The following is a 15,451-nucleotide window of genomic DNA, read 5'->3' as shown; positions in this document are numbered from 1 at the left end:
AGGCCAACGGTAGAGTCCATTCGACTTCCAGTTGCCCTAGAGCAACTGGGCAGTTGCAGAACATTTCTATTGCAGTTTGTTGTATCCCTGTAGCTTGAACAGAAGATCAATATTGTGACCTTTGGAGTCTAATTATTTTACCTGGATGCAAGAGAGAGCAGGGTATGCCCTCCAGGGCTCTTCTCAGTCCACAGACAGCAGGTCCAGTATGTTTCTGTCTTTCCTCAGGTCCATACAGTGTTCTGCAGGGGTTGCTTGGAGAGGCCAAATGTATGTCTGCTATGAGCTTCTCGAGGGGAATGACTCCTGTGTATGCCCTAACCAATGGGGTAAAAGTTCCCAAGGCCAATCCTACCTACTTTGGGCATTTTCAGGATGAGGAAAGTTTTCAGCCACATTAAACTTGGGCTTTGAGGGCCAGGGCTGTGTGAGCGGAGGATATTATGGTAATCTTAGTGTCTTCCCACATCTGGTGCTAACATCCAGTTAGGTGAAGCCACCGTATTCACATTAAACTCAGAGACAGAAGTATGGTAGAATAAAAGTAGGGTTTTTCAGCAACCAGACATTAGATATACAAGAACTATTCTAGCATCCTGTTTCACCTCATTTCATTTCAATTGCATTCAAAGTGTAAAATGTAAAGCCCGCAGTCCTATCAAACAGCATTTGCCATTCGAGCAGGATTTAACTCTGTAATATCAAAAAGGATGCTCGCAGCCACTACCATGCACATTGTGCGAGGTACAGAGGAGTCATCTCTGCCCAATCAGGACTGCCTATTGTTTGCTTCTGTGCCAATATAAAGAGGTTTCCTTTAATTACAGTCTACCCATTCATATTGTGTTTCCTCCCCTTAATATGAGGAAATGTTGTCAATCTTTCTCCTTTTCACATTGACAGTCATTTCCTACAGAATGAAAAATGTTGAATGCTAAGGCTACTCTGCTTATGGGAATCTAGGACCCTACCCAATCTTTTAATGAGCAAAAATCTCTGTTTCATTAAACAAGTAGCAATATTGATCACATCTTTTGGTACCATGAGATAAGGAGTCCTTTTTTTACCAACTGAGGAAGGGGAAGGCCGCTAGAAATGTGTGGCCCATAAGTCATGACTAGATGCCCCTGAATCTTGGTTGGATACCTAACCTGAGAAAGTATAAGCAGCATACTAATCACCCCCATATTTACATGATTACACTCTGCTAATGAATTGCAATTAACAAGAAGCACAGGTGTCTAGAGAAGTACATCAGTAGCTAAGCGAACACTGGTGACAAACATTTTTTCTTGGGAGTACTAATAACGACAGTGAACTTTATTAACCATACTGCTTTCCAAGGACTGTTGTGGACATCCTAGCAGAGTATTACCCAGTGCTTAAATTGTATAAAATTAAATGCCAGGCCCCCCAATATTTCTTTGTTGTCCACTGCACCTGGCGCTGCCCCAGCTCCTGTTTACGCTGCCAAAAGCCAGAAAAAGCAGCAACTGTCTTCTATTCTGTTATATTGAATTGCCAATGAGAAACTGTGCTAAAAAAAATAGGTACCCAATACCACCATGTGGTGGATAAATATGTATTGAGTTTTGAAAAAAGTGCTGGTGCCAAGCACTGGCAAACACCGGCACAAATTATGCTCTGGTGTTACAACTCCATATAATAAATATCAAATTGTTAATAAATCGAAATGTGCCTCTCGATGATGTCAATTTAACTTATAGTATTGAGTTTTTTCTCTCGCTGCTAAACTGCTCATTCATATTGGGATTTCTTGGCTTTCAATAACTTTTCTCAACAGCTTGGATTCTTATCTTACTGTGAAAGGATTGGGTCACTCTTTCTACCTTTCACATTGACAGTTACTTTATACTTATTCTTCACTTGGCAGCCTCTGAGGTGCTAAATTCTTAATTTACTGTTCATCAGGGGATTTTGCAGCCTACCTAATCTCTAAATTAGTGAGAACCTATGTAACAATAGGGAGCACCAGCATTAATCATAATCTTTCGATGTAATGAGATTTATTACCAACTGAAGAACGATCCCAAGGAAATCCCATATTGGTGACATTAAGGTGGTAGCCCATAGACCACATAGAGAAATCCCCACCAGGCAGGTGTGTTTCTCTGTACTTTCAGCAGAACTGACAGGGCAGCGGCTCCGCGGAAGGCACTGAGACTTCATCAAGCATTGGTCCATGTTTAATATGGCCATTAAGCCAAGTATTTATATTCTGAAAACAAACTCCCAAGCAGGAGTATGTTATCAGAAAACAAAAATGCAATGGGTCTGATGCAAAAATAGCTTTCTTCTTGTTCATGGGAGCTATTGTGTATTTTCTCTACCCAAGACCTTGCATGGTGGTCCCAGTTAGGCAAAGCAAGTGAACATCACCCATGTTTATCACTAAGACCTGACTACGCTATTGTTTTGCCACTGGAAAGTTAGCGCTGCATTAACTCCAAATAGAGTGGAGAAAATGCAACTTTATTGCCTGAAGCAGTGCTTATTTATCATGATGATCCTATTCTCTCAAACTCTAAACTAGCCCCTTAGCCATGTACTACTCTAGCTGGTTGGTACTCCACACTGGGAGGTGAATGCATTTTTTGTGCTAAGTCATGTACAATTCAGGAGCACAGTGTGCCATGTGCGAGATTCATGTTCTCATTTTAATCTATCTTTTCTCATATACGGGGCTCAATAGGAGATGGACTGAGCAGGGAAGATCATGACTTCTGGGAGAGCATGTTATATGAAACCTAGTGAAGATATCATGAACAGATAAATGTCTTGTAAGCCAGTTGCACGCATCTGCACTCCCAGCAAATGTCAGGGCATACTTATGATGGGCATGTGCCTCGTCCAGTTTGTGTAATGGAATCTGACAGCACATAGTTCTAGTAAGATGTGTAGTTTTAATATGCTCTAGATGTAAAAGATCTGTCTCCAAGAATTTCTCATTGAGTGCAGTATTATATTTGTCTAACCCATCTTACCCTCCCCAGAGGAAGCGTATTAGAATGAATGTGTGTGAAATAACCTAGCTCGTCGCTATATATTTTGCTCATTCTCTTTAAAAATATATATCCTCCCTTTTTTCTGTCTTGTTTTCTCCAGCAACTCATGGAAGGAAATCCTTGTAAGTGACGACTTGCCATACTGCATAATCCGTGGCTCCGTGGTGGTTAAGCCAAGTGTGGCTGAGTTCTCTGAATCTTCTGTCACATTTGATGATGGCACCTCTGAAGACATTGACATCATTATCTTTGCTACTGGATTCCACCCTGCTTACCCATTCCTGGAGGAATCGGTCATCAAACCTAGTATCAACAAGTGTTCACTCTACAAGTATGTCTTTCCACCAGACCTGGAGAAACCAACACTGTCCTTCATTGGCATAATCAAGCCAATTGGTTCCATCTTAACTATTGCAGAGATACAGGCACGCTGGGCCACACGTGTCTTCAGAGGTAGGTCAGTAGTAGGCCCGCAAGATGCAGAATCAACCAATTGAAATAGACCTTCTCAGCTTTTGCCCCTCACATGTGTTTTCTCTGCTACTCAGATTTAGCGAGGCTTTGTTGTTGTGATCTGATGTCAGCATGGGTAATGTTTTCAATGTCAATGTCAAAATTTCTTTATTCGGGTAAAATTTAAAACCATCAAAGCACAAATCACATCACAACTACCTGTTATATATTATACATTGAAAATGCTACGAACGTTAGAGCATAGATCAAATTTAAAAGACCATTTAACAACCATCTGTACGCCCCCAACCACAAACACCCTTGGCTTCCAATAAATACATTAAAAAGTTTGTCACACACAAAAGCAGGTAAATTTGAAAATAAAATCTAATTTTTCATAAAAACTTAAAAAGGAAAAAGAGAAACAGTACTATAATTGGAGTCTATTTCTTTGCCTAATTGCCCCAGTGATGTAACTAGCAATCCCAAAGCACACAACCGGGGAGCCGAGCATTTGCAAATAAGCCAATGCTGGCCTTACTTGCCCAAAATTGGCCCCTCTTAGCAATGGCAAAATAAAATTCCTGCGCAGTGTTACATAAAAATCACAGAGGAAAATCATGTGGAGTGTATTCTGCTCTGAAAAGTTATCACAGGGGCATTGACCCAGAGACCCCTCTTTCGAAAAGCCTTTTGGGAATGACAACAGCCAGGGGAGCATATTATACTTGAACCTAGTTAACACAAACAGGTGATAGGGTTTGTTTATATAAGTTAGGTATGGCTGTATTTTCCTACTCAAACTCAACATAACAAAACTCCTCACCGAAGGGTTTACTAGTTCCGCGTCCTCTCTTGCTGATATTACCCTAGTTAGGAACTGAGTCTTCAGATCTCTAATAGCTGCTTTGCTAAGAGCTTTAGGTTTAGAAAATAACTCAGAACAGCCCATTAAATCCAGTTGTGTCTTAACATACCGAATCCAAGGAATATCAGATCCTCTATCCAAAGACACACAATCCTGGATAATCAGCTGATTCAGGTTTGGTGGTTGCTGCACCCAGATTCTTAACCAGCATAATAATGGGGCAACAGCAATCTGGTCCGAGATATATCCGGCACCTAGGTCCTCATGGAGGTTATATATAGGAGTGGAGACTGGGAGCGATAGCAGCCTACGAAAAAAATCATTTTCTGCTTTCTGTATTTCATCTGTCTCCATATAACCCCATATGTCACTCCCATAACACAACTAAGGATATGTTCTTGGAACATAAATGGTTTAGGGAACAAAAGAGACAATATTCAGCTCTTTTTCTACCTCCAAGAATTCAACATAATAGCCATCAGGAGACCTGGCTAGACCAACCACATCAAATCCAGGGCTTCAATTCATATCATCTTCCAGCGACAAAAAATGCCAAATACGGCCACCTAAAAGGTGGCCTAACAATATACACTGCCATAAAGAGCTTCAACGAATCTAAGTACACAATGCTAAACAGACAGGTAACAATTGTACACTCACAATAGAACTGGAAGTGAGGGGAAAAGAACTTAAACAAAAACTAAGATTGATGAATGTATACTTACATCCCCGGGAAAAAAATACCAGAATGAACCTCTTGATGGAAGAAATTTCAAAAACATTGGCAGAAGAAGATACTCCCAACCTCAGATTTACAGGGGATTTCAATATGTTCCTAGGGGGGCCTCAAATAAGGGACACATTTCTGGAACATCAGTTCCTGGCATGGGACATACCACAGCAAGCGACAAGTAAATGGGACAAACCAAATCGGCTGGCCAGGTCCAGCGTAAAGGACCTAGAACACCTCAAATGACAGCTCCCCGTCAGCTACTTTCCACAATTCAACCGCCAGCTCAACCTTAGACTTCACATTCGTATCTCTCCAACTCTTCAGGAAATTCACGGATTTCCGAATAGGCACAATGTCAACCAGCGACCATCAGCCGCAAGAATTTGGCCTCAACTTCCAGGGGGCCGCGATATCCACACCGGCAATAAACCTGGGATGTTCACTGTCGGTGGCACAGAAAAGAATAAAATGCAACACGACAGACCTGGAAGCCTTCACAATTGACGGAAAAAGCCGGTGGGAAAAGAGCATCACAAACCAGCCCAATCATCTAAGCGCCTGGGAGCAATTTACGAGCAGCCTGGGTCAGGCACATACAAGGAAAGCCAAGATCCACACAGTGTTGGATCATCGAAGCTTTAAAAGTAAAAAAAAAGCTAACTGAATCAGCTGGCAGCTGCGACAAGGCCTTAAACCAAAACATCAAGATAAAGCTCCTCAAAAGAAATATTAACAAATTACTGCGGAAATTACAACGCGACGGACCTGACATCGCGATTCAAAAGGAAATGCTAAACTTAAAACAGAATAAAAAGAGGATAATTTGGCTTGTAAAAAGGGAAGCAGAGGACGAGCTATGGGCGAAACTCTTTCATGACGCCAAAGGAACCAGCACAAGAGGAAGATTTTGGAAGACAGTCAAAACACTTCAGAATTCTAGAAGCCCAATTGTTAATTTTTACCTAACCGAGGAAGCCTGGACCAATTATCTTCAGGCACAATTCAACATAGTGCTACAGTTTGCAATAACTAGCCGACCAGACAAGGATAGAAAAATTCAAGCTTGGACACCACAACTGGTCAATACTCCATTTGATCCAACTGAAAAACAAATCATAAGCAGGATCGCGAAGGGGAAGGTAGAGGGGGCGCCAGGTCCCAACGGGATCCCCAATACTGTACAAACAAAATCCGGAATACTGGGCAGCGGCCTTACTGCCACTCTTCAAACAGATAACAGACACCGCAACTATTCCAGCATAATGTAAAGGCTGCATAATAGCACCAATACATAAGAAAGGCAACGTAAAGGACCCTAAAATTACAGATTAGTAGCCTTAATCGACAATGAGGCCAAATACTACGCTGGTCTTCTTTTAGAGAATCTCCTGGAATGGTCAGAAGAAAATGCAGTAATCCCCATCACCCAGACAGGATTCCGTAAACAAATGGGTACAACAGCAAACATCTTGGCTCTCTCGCTCGTCATCGATGCGACAAAGAGAGCGAATCTGCCCCTGTATGTATATTTTATCGATTTCACCTCAGCGTTTGACACAATTAATAGAAACTTATTATGGTCAAAACTGGAAGAAAGGAACATCCCACCTGGGCTACTCACACAGCTGATCTCACTACACACTGTCACATGGGTCCAAGTCAAGCTAGGATTAGGAGATTTCCTGTCAGGAAAAATAAAGACAACAAAAGGCTTAAAACATGGCTGTGTGCTAGCGCCAACATTATTCAACATCTTAATGTCTGACCTTGCACAGCAGCTGGATGAAAGCAAAACTCACACACCCCAAGCATAGGCGGCTTCACTCTCTCTAACCTAATGTATGCTGACGATATTGTGCTAATCAGCAGAACACCGATAAGGCTACAACATTTAATCAGCACAACTTTTAATTATTCAACAGAGAACAGTCTAAGCATTAACCTCTCACAAACTAAAATAATGAGGATAAATGCCAAAACATCCTCGGCATGGTTCCGCTGGCACATGGGAGGATTCAAACTGGAAACAGTGGAGGAGTACAAGTATCTGGGCGTAATTATGGACAGAAAGGGCTCATTCCAACAGCAAAAGGAAGCAATAAAACGGAGGGGAACCAGCATAGCGATTGCACTAAGGAATCTTAAATTGAAAGCAGTCAGCCGAAGCTTCACCCCCCTGCTTCAAGTGCTTCAGGCAAAACTAACACCGGCACTAACTTACAGTAGCAAATGCCTCCGAGGGAGGGACGCCCAGCTACTGAACAGCACAATAGTAAAGGCCATGAGAATGATATTCAGCCTGCCCAAGTACATCTCGCAGGCTCAAATAAGGCTGGAATTCGGCCTGAGAAAACAATTGTTGGAACAAATGGGTGCCTATGCCAAAACAGTTGCACAAGATTCAGAGAGGAGAAGCAGCAAGCCTAAATCACTACCTATGGAAAGAGATAGAAAGTAAGAGCAATGGCGCGGCCGCAAAATATCCTAAGCAGTCAATAAACTCCTTGGGTCTACAAGATGCCTGGAAGTGCAGCGGGTCCCATAACATCTTCAAAAAGCTAGTCAAAAAATCAGTAAGATCTATCTCATTAATAGAGAACAAAGCAAGCCTAGCCAACAGGGCCCATGGATGGATAGTCATTCAAAGCTAAACAAGCAGTCTCTGCCAAAGCTACCTGGGAGTCGGGTTCACTAGGCGCACAAAGGAGAAGCTCTTACGCTTACAGCTGGGCCTACTTCCAGCACAAAATCATCTCCCCTCATGGAAAAGGCCCCAAGCATCAATTAACTGCCGAATATGTGGGAATGCAAAAGAAGAAATTCTGCACCTAATATGCACCTGTAAATGTCTGGACACAGAGCGCAGATCTAATTTGAAATTGCCCCTTATAGGCTGAGCATAAGGACATGCCGGCAAGCAGTCAAGGCTTGCTTTGATGGAAAAAACATTCAACTGGCATGTAGATTAAAGCATTGTCCCGTCGTGCCCTTTCCCTGCCCAAACCCATACTGCAGGTCCGATAAAATGCTGTTTTTGTCCAAACAATCTGTTAAGCGGGTGAGTACGGACTTCCCCATTATCTTAGCTGCAGAGTCCAGAAGAGAGATTGGCCTATAGCAGGACGGATCGTCTTTTGCACCCTTTTTAAAAATTGGAATTATGACAGCTTTAGCCCATGACTGAGGGAAGCCGACCTTGGTCGCGGCATGCAAAACAAGTGTCAAAATTCTGGCCCACACACTGGGGTCAGCCCTATAGAGTCTGCCAGTATGCCATCTGGGCGTGGTGCTTTGCCCTTTGCTGTCAACATAATCGCCTCAGTCACCTCCACCTCTGTAAAACGCACACTTAAAACCTGGATATTATCCCCTTGAACAGTTTGGACCTCCTGACTCAATTCGGTATATATGCCACTAAAATGTTCAACCCACTTTTCTGGGGGAATAAAACAGTCCATAACTGAATTGGGTGTTTCGCTGAACATTGGACTATTAACCACTTTCCAGAATCTGGAACTATTAGACAGGATGCTTGCTTGGCTAAGTTCTTCCCAGGCCATTTCTTTTAGCTGGAATTTTCTTTTTTTAACTGCGAATTTGTAGGCCTTTCTAGCCTGCTTGACCATGTTTACATCCCTTGTAGATTCCTTCAAGACCCCTAGAATTGCAGTGTGCGCAGTAGTGCACGCTGAGTCGAACCAATTTTTATGTTTTTTGGGCCTTGCTTTGCAGCGTAGTGTCAAATTGGTAGCTATCTGCTTCATAATGCGTTCAAAGGCACCTAACATTTCAACTGGGACAGAATCCGGATTTGAGCATATACTGAAATCCTCTGGTAGCCCTCTATATACATTTTCAAGGAAATTATCAGGTGTACTTGCATCCCATTTTAATCTCCAAGCTTGATCCTTAGTGGCAATAATGGAATTTGAAATAAGGTCTTGCATATTCCCCATTTCAAAAGCCCGGATATGATGAATCACGGTGAGACGATTATGATCACTCAAACAGCTACACGTGACACAAAATGTGCCCAATAGTTCAATCAACTGGCATGATACTAAAATATAATCAATAGTGCTTCCATGTCCCTGTCCTGTGTTGGTCAGGACAGGAGGGGAGGTGTCTGCTTGTTCCGGGAAGAATAAATTAAAAACACATAAAAAACTCTCTAGATAGGACCCGCACTTCAAAATGAGTTGTCCCCTGGAGTCCGTGTTCCTCTTCAATACCTTGCATACAATTGGATGGACAGACATGAGTGTTAAAATCACAAAGGATTAATAATTGGTGAGGAGCATCATTTATGGCCTCATAATCATTCAGAAAGGTAGTTAGAGGTTTCAAATGCTCCAAGTCATCTACTCTAGTATAAGAATTGTAAAAATTTACCACTAATAAACCAGGTAAGTTTTTGCCTAAAAGTTGAACCACTAAGATATTAGGGGCATACGTCGCTATCAGCTTGGGCCTATAAAGCAGTTTAAGGCTAATCAATATCAAAAGTCCCCCCCCCCTCGATCTCCCTAGGCGATGGCACAGTATTTTTCCCAAAAGAGCAATACCCGTCCAGATGGTATGAATCATGTGAATCCCAGGTTTCCTGGAGTCCAATTATGTGGTGCTTTCGAAGTAATGACTCCCAATTTATATCCCCCTTTTTGAACGCAAACCGGCTATATTCCATGACAGAATTTTTATTTCAGATCCAGTTTTGAACCGGCCCACTTCGTTACCTTCAGTTTCTAATGGTGGGACAGAAACGGGAAATGTGTATGGATGGGGGTCACCGGTGCGTGGTCAGGCAATAATAGATGGAGTTCCTGTACTGGGTTTGTACTCTCTGTTGGGGGGGCCTCTATGTGTGCATTACCTACTTGTAGTCAACTCTGGTCATCTAGATTGGACAGGGCCTCGAATCTGTTCGATACTACAATGGGCGGGACAAACTCCCCATGTGATCTCAATGGAGGCCGATAAAAATACCCCAATGGTAAAGCAACAATGGAGGTGACGGGGGAAAACTGATCTTGTGCTTCGAGGATCAATTGTGCCACTCTAGGGCTTCGAAAATTTACAATGACACAATCCCCCCCTATCTTTTTTTGGGATCTCCCAAGCCATGCAACTCTGCGCACCATCAGGATGTTATTAGCTAATGAAGGCATGAACCCTTTATGTTTGGCCAGCCAATCCACAATTTTATTTTTTACCTGCATCCATGATTCCTGTTGGTCCGATCTTAAAGGAGGGACATTTCCCAAAACTACAACAAGGGGACTTGCGGCTGGTGGTAAATCTATAACATCTTGCGAATGTTTTAACAGTACATTTCCTGTTAGATTATGTGTTGGAATTTGGCCTTCCCCAAACCCCAATGATGGATCATTCAATTGCCCAACAAAATTATTCAGTGTTTGTGAGCCAATAACACCTGTAGAAAGGGGTTGTGTCCGCCACCCAAGCCCCTGCTGAGAAATGCCAATTAGCCTACTCTGCCCCACCAGTTCAGTCCTCCCTACTTGGGTAGAAGGAGTTAATGCATGATTTGTACCATTTATACTATCTGCAACAGAATGGGTTAAATGATTCGCCAGATTCTCGCCTGATTCTGAGCCCCCTGGATGAGTGATTGAAAGACTACCTCCCCCAAGGGCTTTCACCGCATTTGTATCTTTCTTCCCTTCTGCAGATTTTGCCAAACGAGCAACTTTCTCCTCAATTTCCCCTAATTTGGTCCAGAAGGGTGCAAGGATTGTTAGCATTAGCGTTTCCATTCATTCCCAGTATGCCTGATTTGCCCCTACACCTTGATGGTTTGCCATAATTTCAGGATGAGCCGTCCCAGATTTAAATAGCTGAGGTAATGTATCTTTCTGGTGCTTGCCTCTCCCTTTATCTTTATTTTGGGCTTGCACTAAAGGCTTCCCCTTTATCAGTATGGGGAGTGTTCTCAGTATGGGGTGTGGGTAGAACCCAGGGAGCGTCAAGAATATGTGGGGTAGTGGGGACCGTCATTAGACCATGTGCAATATCATGTGCAGACATATCCCACAAAGGACACTCCGGGGCCAATTCCAGACGCTCCTGAGATATACTCTGGTGCGTCTCAGCAATACCCCCCTGCCTATATTCCGGTAGATCTATATTTGGGTGGCTAACAGAAGCTGCGGCTACCACGGGTGACTTAGCCTCGCTTATTGCTCGCATGGATGATCTTTTTTGTGCTGCATAGGCACCCATGTAAAGCCTTTTTTCTGTGAGTTGTATCTCTTGCTGGAGTACCGATTCAGCCCTACTCAAAAAGGCATCCAATGTACCTACCACCCGACCCCCAGCTTTCTGGCCCCCAAGCTTCCGTTTTGTAGCCATAAGCCCTTTCCTATAGAATATTCACCACCCCGCCACAAAGTAGGGCGCTTATCCTCTGAAACCTTGCCAACAGTTTGTCCAAAGTCATAAACAAGAGTCCCGCTTACTTATAGTCCAGGTACAGGTGCAGATGTTAGAGGTGTGGCCCAGCCCAGCCTCCTCCTGGCTACGACGGGCACGCCCGCATGCGTCCCGCGCAGCGGGAGCCCAAGAGTCCTTATGTGCGCCTCCTGGCGCAATGGGATATCGTCACTAGCTTGCGCCGAGCAGAGGACGCTGGAAGGTGTAGTCTGCCTCCTCCTCCAGGATCTGCGTGCACTGAAATTAGCCCCCGGTGACTCACGGCGACGGCGGCGCTACTGAAAAGACCCCCAAGGTAGGTTAAAGCTGACTGACTCTTGGCGTTGTTGGCGAATGTGGCAAAATGAGCCCCATTTATATGCAGAGGTTTGAAAGGTGTGGCTTGCATTCTTATGACTTCATTAGGTGCAGACATTAATTAACCTAGACAGTGCCAAGGATTTTTTAGTGCTATAAAATGCATGGTACTCTTCCATCACAGCAATGTCCTGGCCTTCAGAGGAGTTAATATAGGGCTGCTCCAAAAAGTGGAAGCCAAGAAAGTGGTGGGGTTCAGCACATTCAAACAAAATATCGGAGAGTCTTGCACATTAAGATAGAATCCAAAGGCTTCCCTGAAGAATACATTTGTCATGTCCATCCTGAAGGAGTGGTACCTCTACTGGAACATGAGTTTTAGTTCCAGCTTTTTGCAGAGCATTGGATACATGGTGCTTAATGACCTGCTGTTGTATATCTTATGTTTGTAGGCCAAGATATGCTTTGATGGAGCAGATTTTATTGTCGGTCTGTAGATTGGAGCCAACTTGCATAGGTATTTGGAGCCACATTTCTAAAATGCTTTATTCAAGGAGTAGAGAATATTGATTTTGATTATTGTTGCCACTGTATGCAAGTTGATTGCTTATTACATTGGGGCGATGTTCTTCTTTTGAGTTAGAGACATTCATACTACTTTGCTTGATAGCCTTTGTAACTCGTAAATACGAGAGTTCACTAGGCTACTTTACATTTGGTTACACCAGGCAAGACTAGAAGCAATTAGCAAACCTTGTGAGCTCACTATACTGGTAAAAGCTGAGCAATTGGAGGACAGTTGTTAGTTTAGTTGATTGTTCACATACTTGACCACAGGATACACCTGTGGAAAGATAGTTAACTCATTGTCAGTTCTGATACTCTGATTTCTGATCATTTCAACTTAGATGGAGTGTTGTCCAATGTCTGCAGCCATGCTAAAGGAAGGGCCGGGTTTCCGACCTTCCTCAATATAGAGACATCAGTTTTACAGACAAATGCATCCTTTCGAGAATCAGTAATGGATGTGCTGTGGCCATTTTGAGATGTCCTGATTTAGAGACCCTGCCACTTCTCAGAGATGTAGCTGGATATCGTCTGCATACCTCTGGAGAGTTAAGTGCTGCTAGTTGAAGAGCTGGGCTACTTCTACGTTGTCTACGTTGACCAATGGTTCTGACAGAGCTGTAGGGAGCCTGCATAGGACACAGTGCAATTGGCACCACAAAACTGAAGCTGTGATATAGAAGGTATGATTCCATTAAGTTGAATATCTTTACAGATGCTCTGGTCTACTTGAACAGCAATGTTAGGAGGATCTAGGGGTCAACTGTGTCATATGTGGTGGCTGACATTTTCAGCCGGATAATGGCTGCAGAGTAATTCAGGGAAGAAGTCTCCAAAGATACCAGTCAGTCCTGGCTTAGGGATTTTTTAGATCTCGGCGGACGGGGTACTCCTTCACCAAGGTGGCAGATATCCCATCAGCCAAAATATAAATTCCATGGGATATAATTGGATTTATATTTCAGTGGATGGAAAATCCATCTCCGTTGTGATAAGGTAACCCGTCTGCGGAGATCTGAATCAGACCTTAGTTTCATACATGCATCTGAAGTCAGACAAATGGTTCTAGAGAATGAATCAGATCTCCAGTAAATCTTGCAATTATTTAGCAACACCCTTTGAAGGATCTCGCTTGGAGAGGGTAGGTTATATATTTAGTGATAGCTGGGCCGGCATTTATAATCAGCTGAAAATTGTTTACATTCTGGATGTGTATTGCATTTTTTAGTATATCCTGCCTTATAATAAGAAACTCCTCAGTAGTGCAGTGATATCATTACTGTTGGGTACCATAAATTGGAGTGTAACCTTAATTTTCACTTCTGCTAGGGTGGGAATGTGTCCCCTCAGTGATAGTCAATGGTTTTTGTTAAGCAATATGAAAGGTAAGGGACTCCACTACTCATTAACCCCAGGACAGAAATTTCTAAATAAACTCAGGTCCACAACTGGGTTTAGGTTAGTCAGTTTATTGCAAATTGTGAAACAGGTTTAGGTAGATTACCCTCAGCATGATAGTATAACAATACAAAGGGAATAGGATGAAGCCAAATCCCCAGAAACTATTCACTCTATACAACAAAAGGAAGACAATCAATTCAGTTATTGCCTCATAGGTTATTAGAAAACAAATATGTAATTTTGACTGTATCAAACTCTTTTAAAGAAACATCCCGAGGTTCCCTAACCATCCCTACACTATGTAAAAGGAAATCTAGCCTAGGGAAAGTTCAAAAGGAAAGCATAAAAGTTAAGGTAAGGGAGGACCTGGCTTGGCAGTTCGGGCTGGACTGTTCCCATGAGGCACAGGGTCAAGACTGATTTACATATGGTCAGGTCTAAACTGGGGTGGCATGGTGAGCAAAAGAATGATGGATTTAACACAGATCTCTTGACGGGGTGTTGTAATTTGACAATGATTGGGTCAGCGTTTAGCTCAGCTACAAGACTCCCTTCTTATCTTGACCACGTTTGCGGAGGCCATTTTGTATTACTGGCTTCCATCTTCATGAACATGCTGCCTCGTGGTCAGCATGCCCTTTTGTCCTTCCTCTGTACCAATGACCATCTAACTTGCCCAGCAACAGGCTATTTTTAGTACTGGTCAAGCTCGCACATGCGTAGTTAAACCCTCTATATTAGTGGACGGTCATCGCTTAGGAATGTTCCCCAAACTGACTGATAGTACTGAAACTCCTCCCATAAGTTGGCTGTGTTCCAGAAATGTCCTTATATGTACCTAAAGTGAGCAAATGTATCCCGCCTACTCTTTTTATTACTTTAATAATTGTATAAAAGAGGTCGCACACCGATGTTCGGTGTGATACTCCTTGCATTACCGAAGGGTGCTGTAGGAATGTACCACCACCCCATGGGGTCTTAATAAACTTGTCTTTTGCATTTCCAGTTTCCGTGCCAACTTCTATGTTACGGTGTTATGGAGTTTTTGCAGAGTATGTAGATCTGAAGAACCCAATACCACAAATTGGCGACCACGAAGGGACTCATCTGCGACTCGGATGCCCGAAGGAGAGGTCGTGACGAAGGATCGGAAACTCGCCATGGACGCGTACGCTGCCATAAGTGACCCGAGTCTTGGCACCCACGGTGTTTTCTTCCTTTCCTTCTGATCTGACCTTCCAGGTGGCGCCGGTCCTCGACTGAGATTCTGATCGATTGGGTTGTCGTACAGTGCCTGTTTGGCTGATTCGGTTAAAGAACTTGGCAGCTGGAACCTGGGCACTTGAGAATTTGGTAAGCTTGTGATTGGTAAGATAGTCTACAGACACTTACTGTGGCATTTTGGATTTGTTTGAGTTAGCTAACATTTGGTTCTATGATTTGAGTTATATGTGGAGTGCACCTCACATAGGCAGGCAGTGTGGAGATATTTCTCTGATTTTGTATTTGTTTGAACGGCACACCATGTGTAAAGTATATTAAGTGCCATTTTATGTAATATCGCGTTTTCGTGATATTTTGACATGCCTGTTTGAAGCACACTTCGAGGAATGTACTGTCTTGGAAAGGGTACCAATTATCGATTAAATGAAT

General features: G+C 43.1%; 1 protein-coding gene across 2 annotated transcripts in view; it reads left to right on the top strand.

The window, feature by feature from the left end:
• Window positions 1-15,451, top strand: part of LOC147747793 (flavin-containing monooxygenase 1-like) — a 534,466-nt gene that overhangs the window by 488,242 nt on the left and 30,773 nt on the right. For both annotated transcript variants that reach the window (XM_086955881.1, XM_086955892.1), the window contains one exon: window positions 3,127-3,479. In XM_086955881.1, coding sequence (XP_086812007.1) covers window positions 3,127-3,479 — 353 coding nt within the window. The remainder of the gene's footprint in view (window positions 1-3,126; window positions 3,480-15,451) is intronic.

This window comes from Lissotriton vulgaris, chromosome 1_1 (assembly GCF_964263255.1).
Source record: "Lissotriton vulgaris chromosome 1_1, aLisVul1.2, whole genome shotgun sequence".
Classification (NCBI taxonomy): domain Eukaryota; kingdom Metazoa; phylum Chordata; class Amphibia; order Caudata; family Salamandridae; genus Lissotriton; species Lissotriton vulgaris.
The sequence above is the reverse complement of the archived record's forward strand: the minus strand, read 5'-3'. Positions and strand labels throughout refer to the sequence as shown.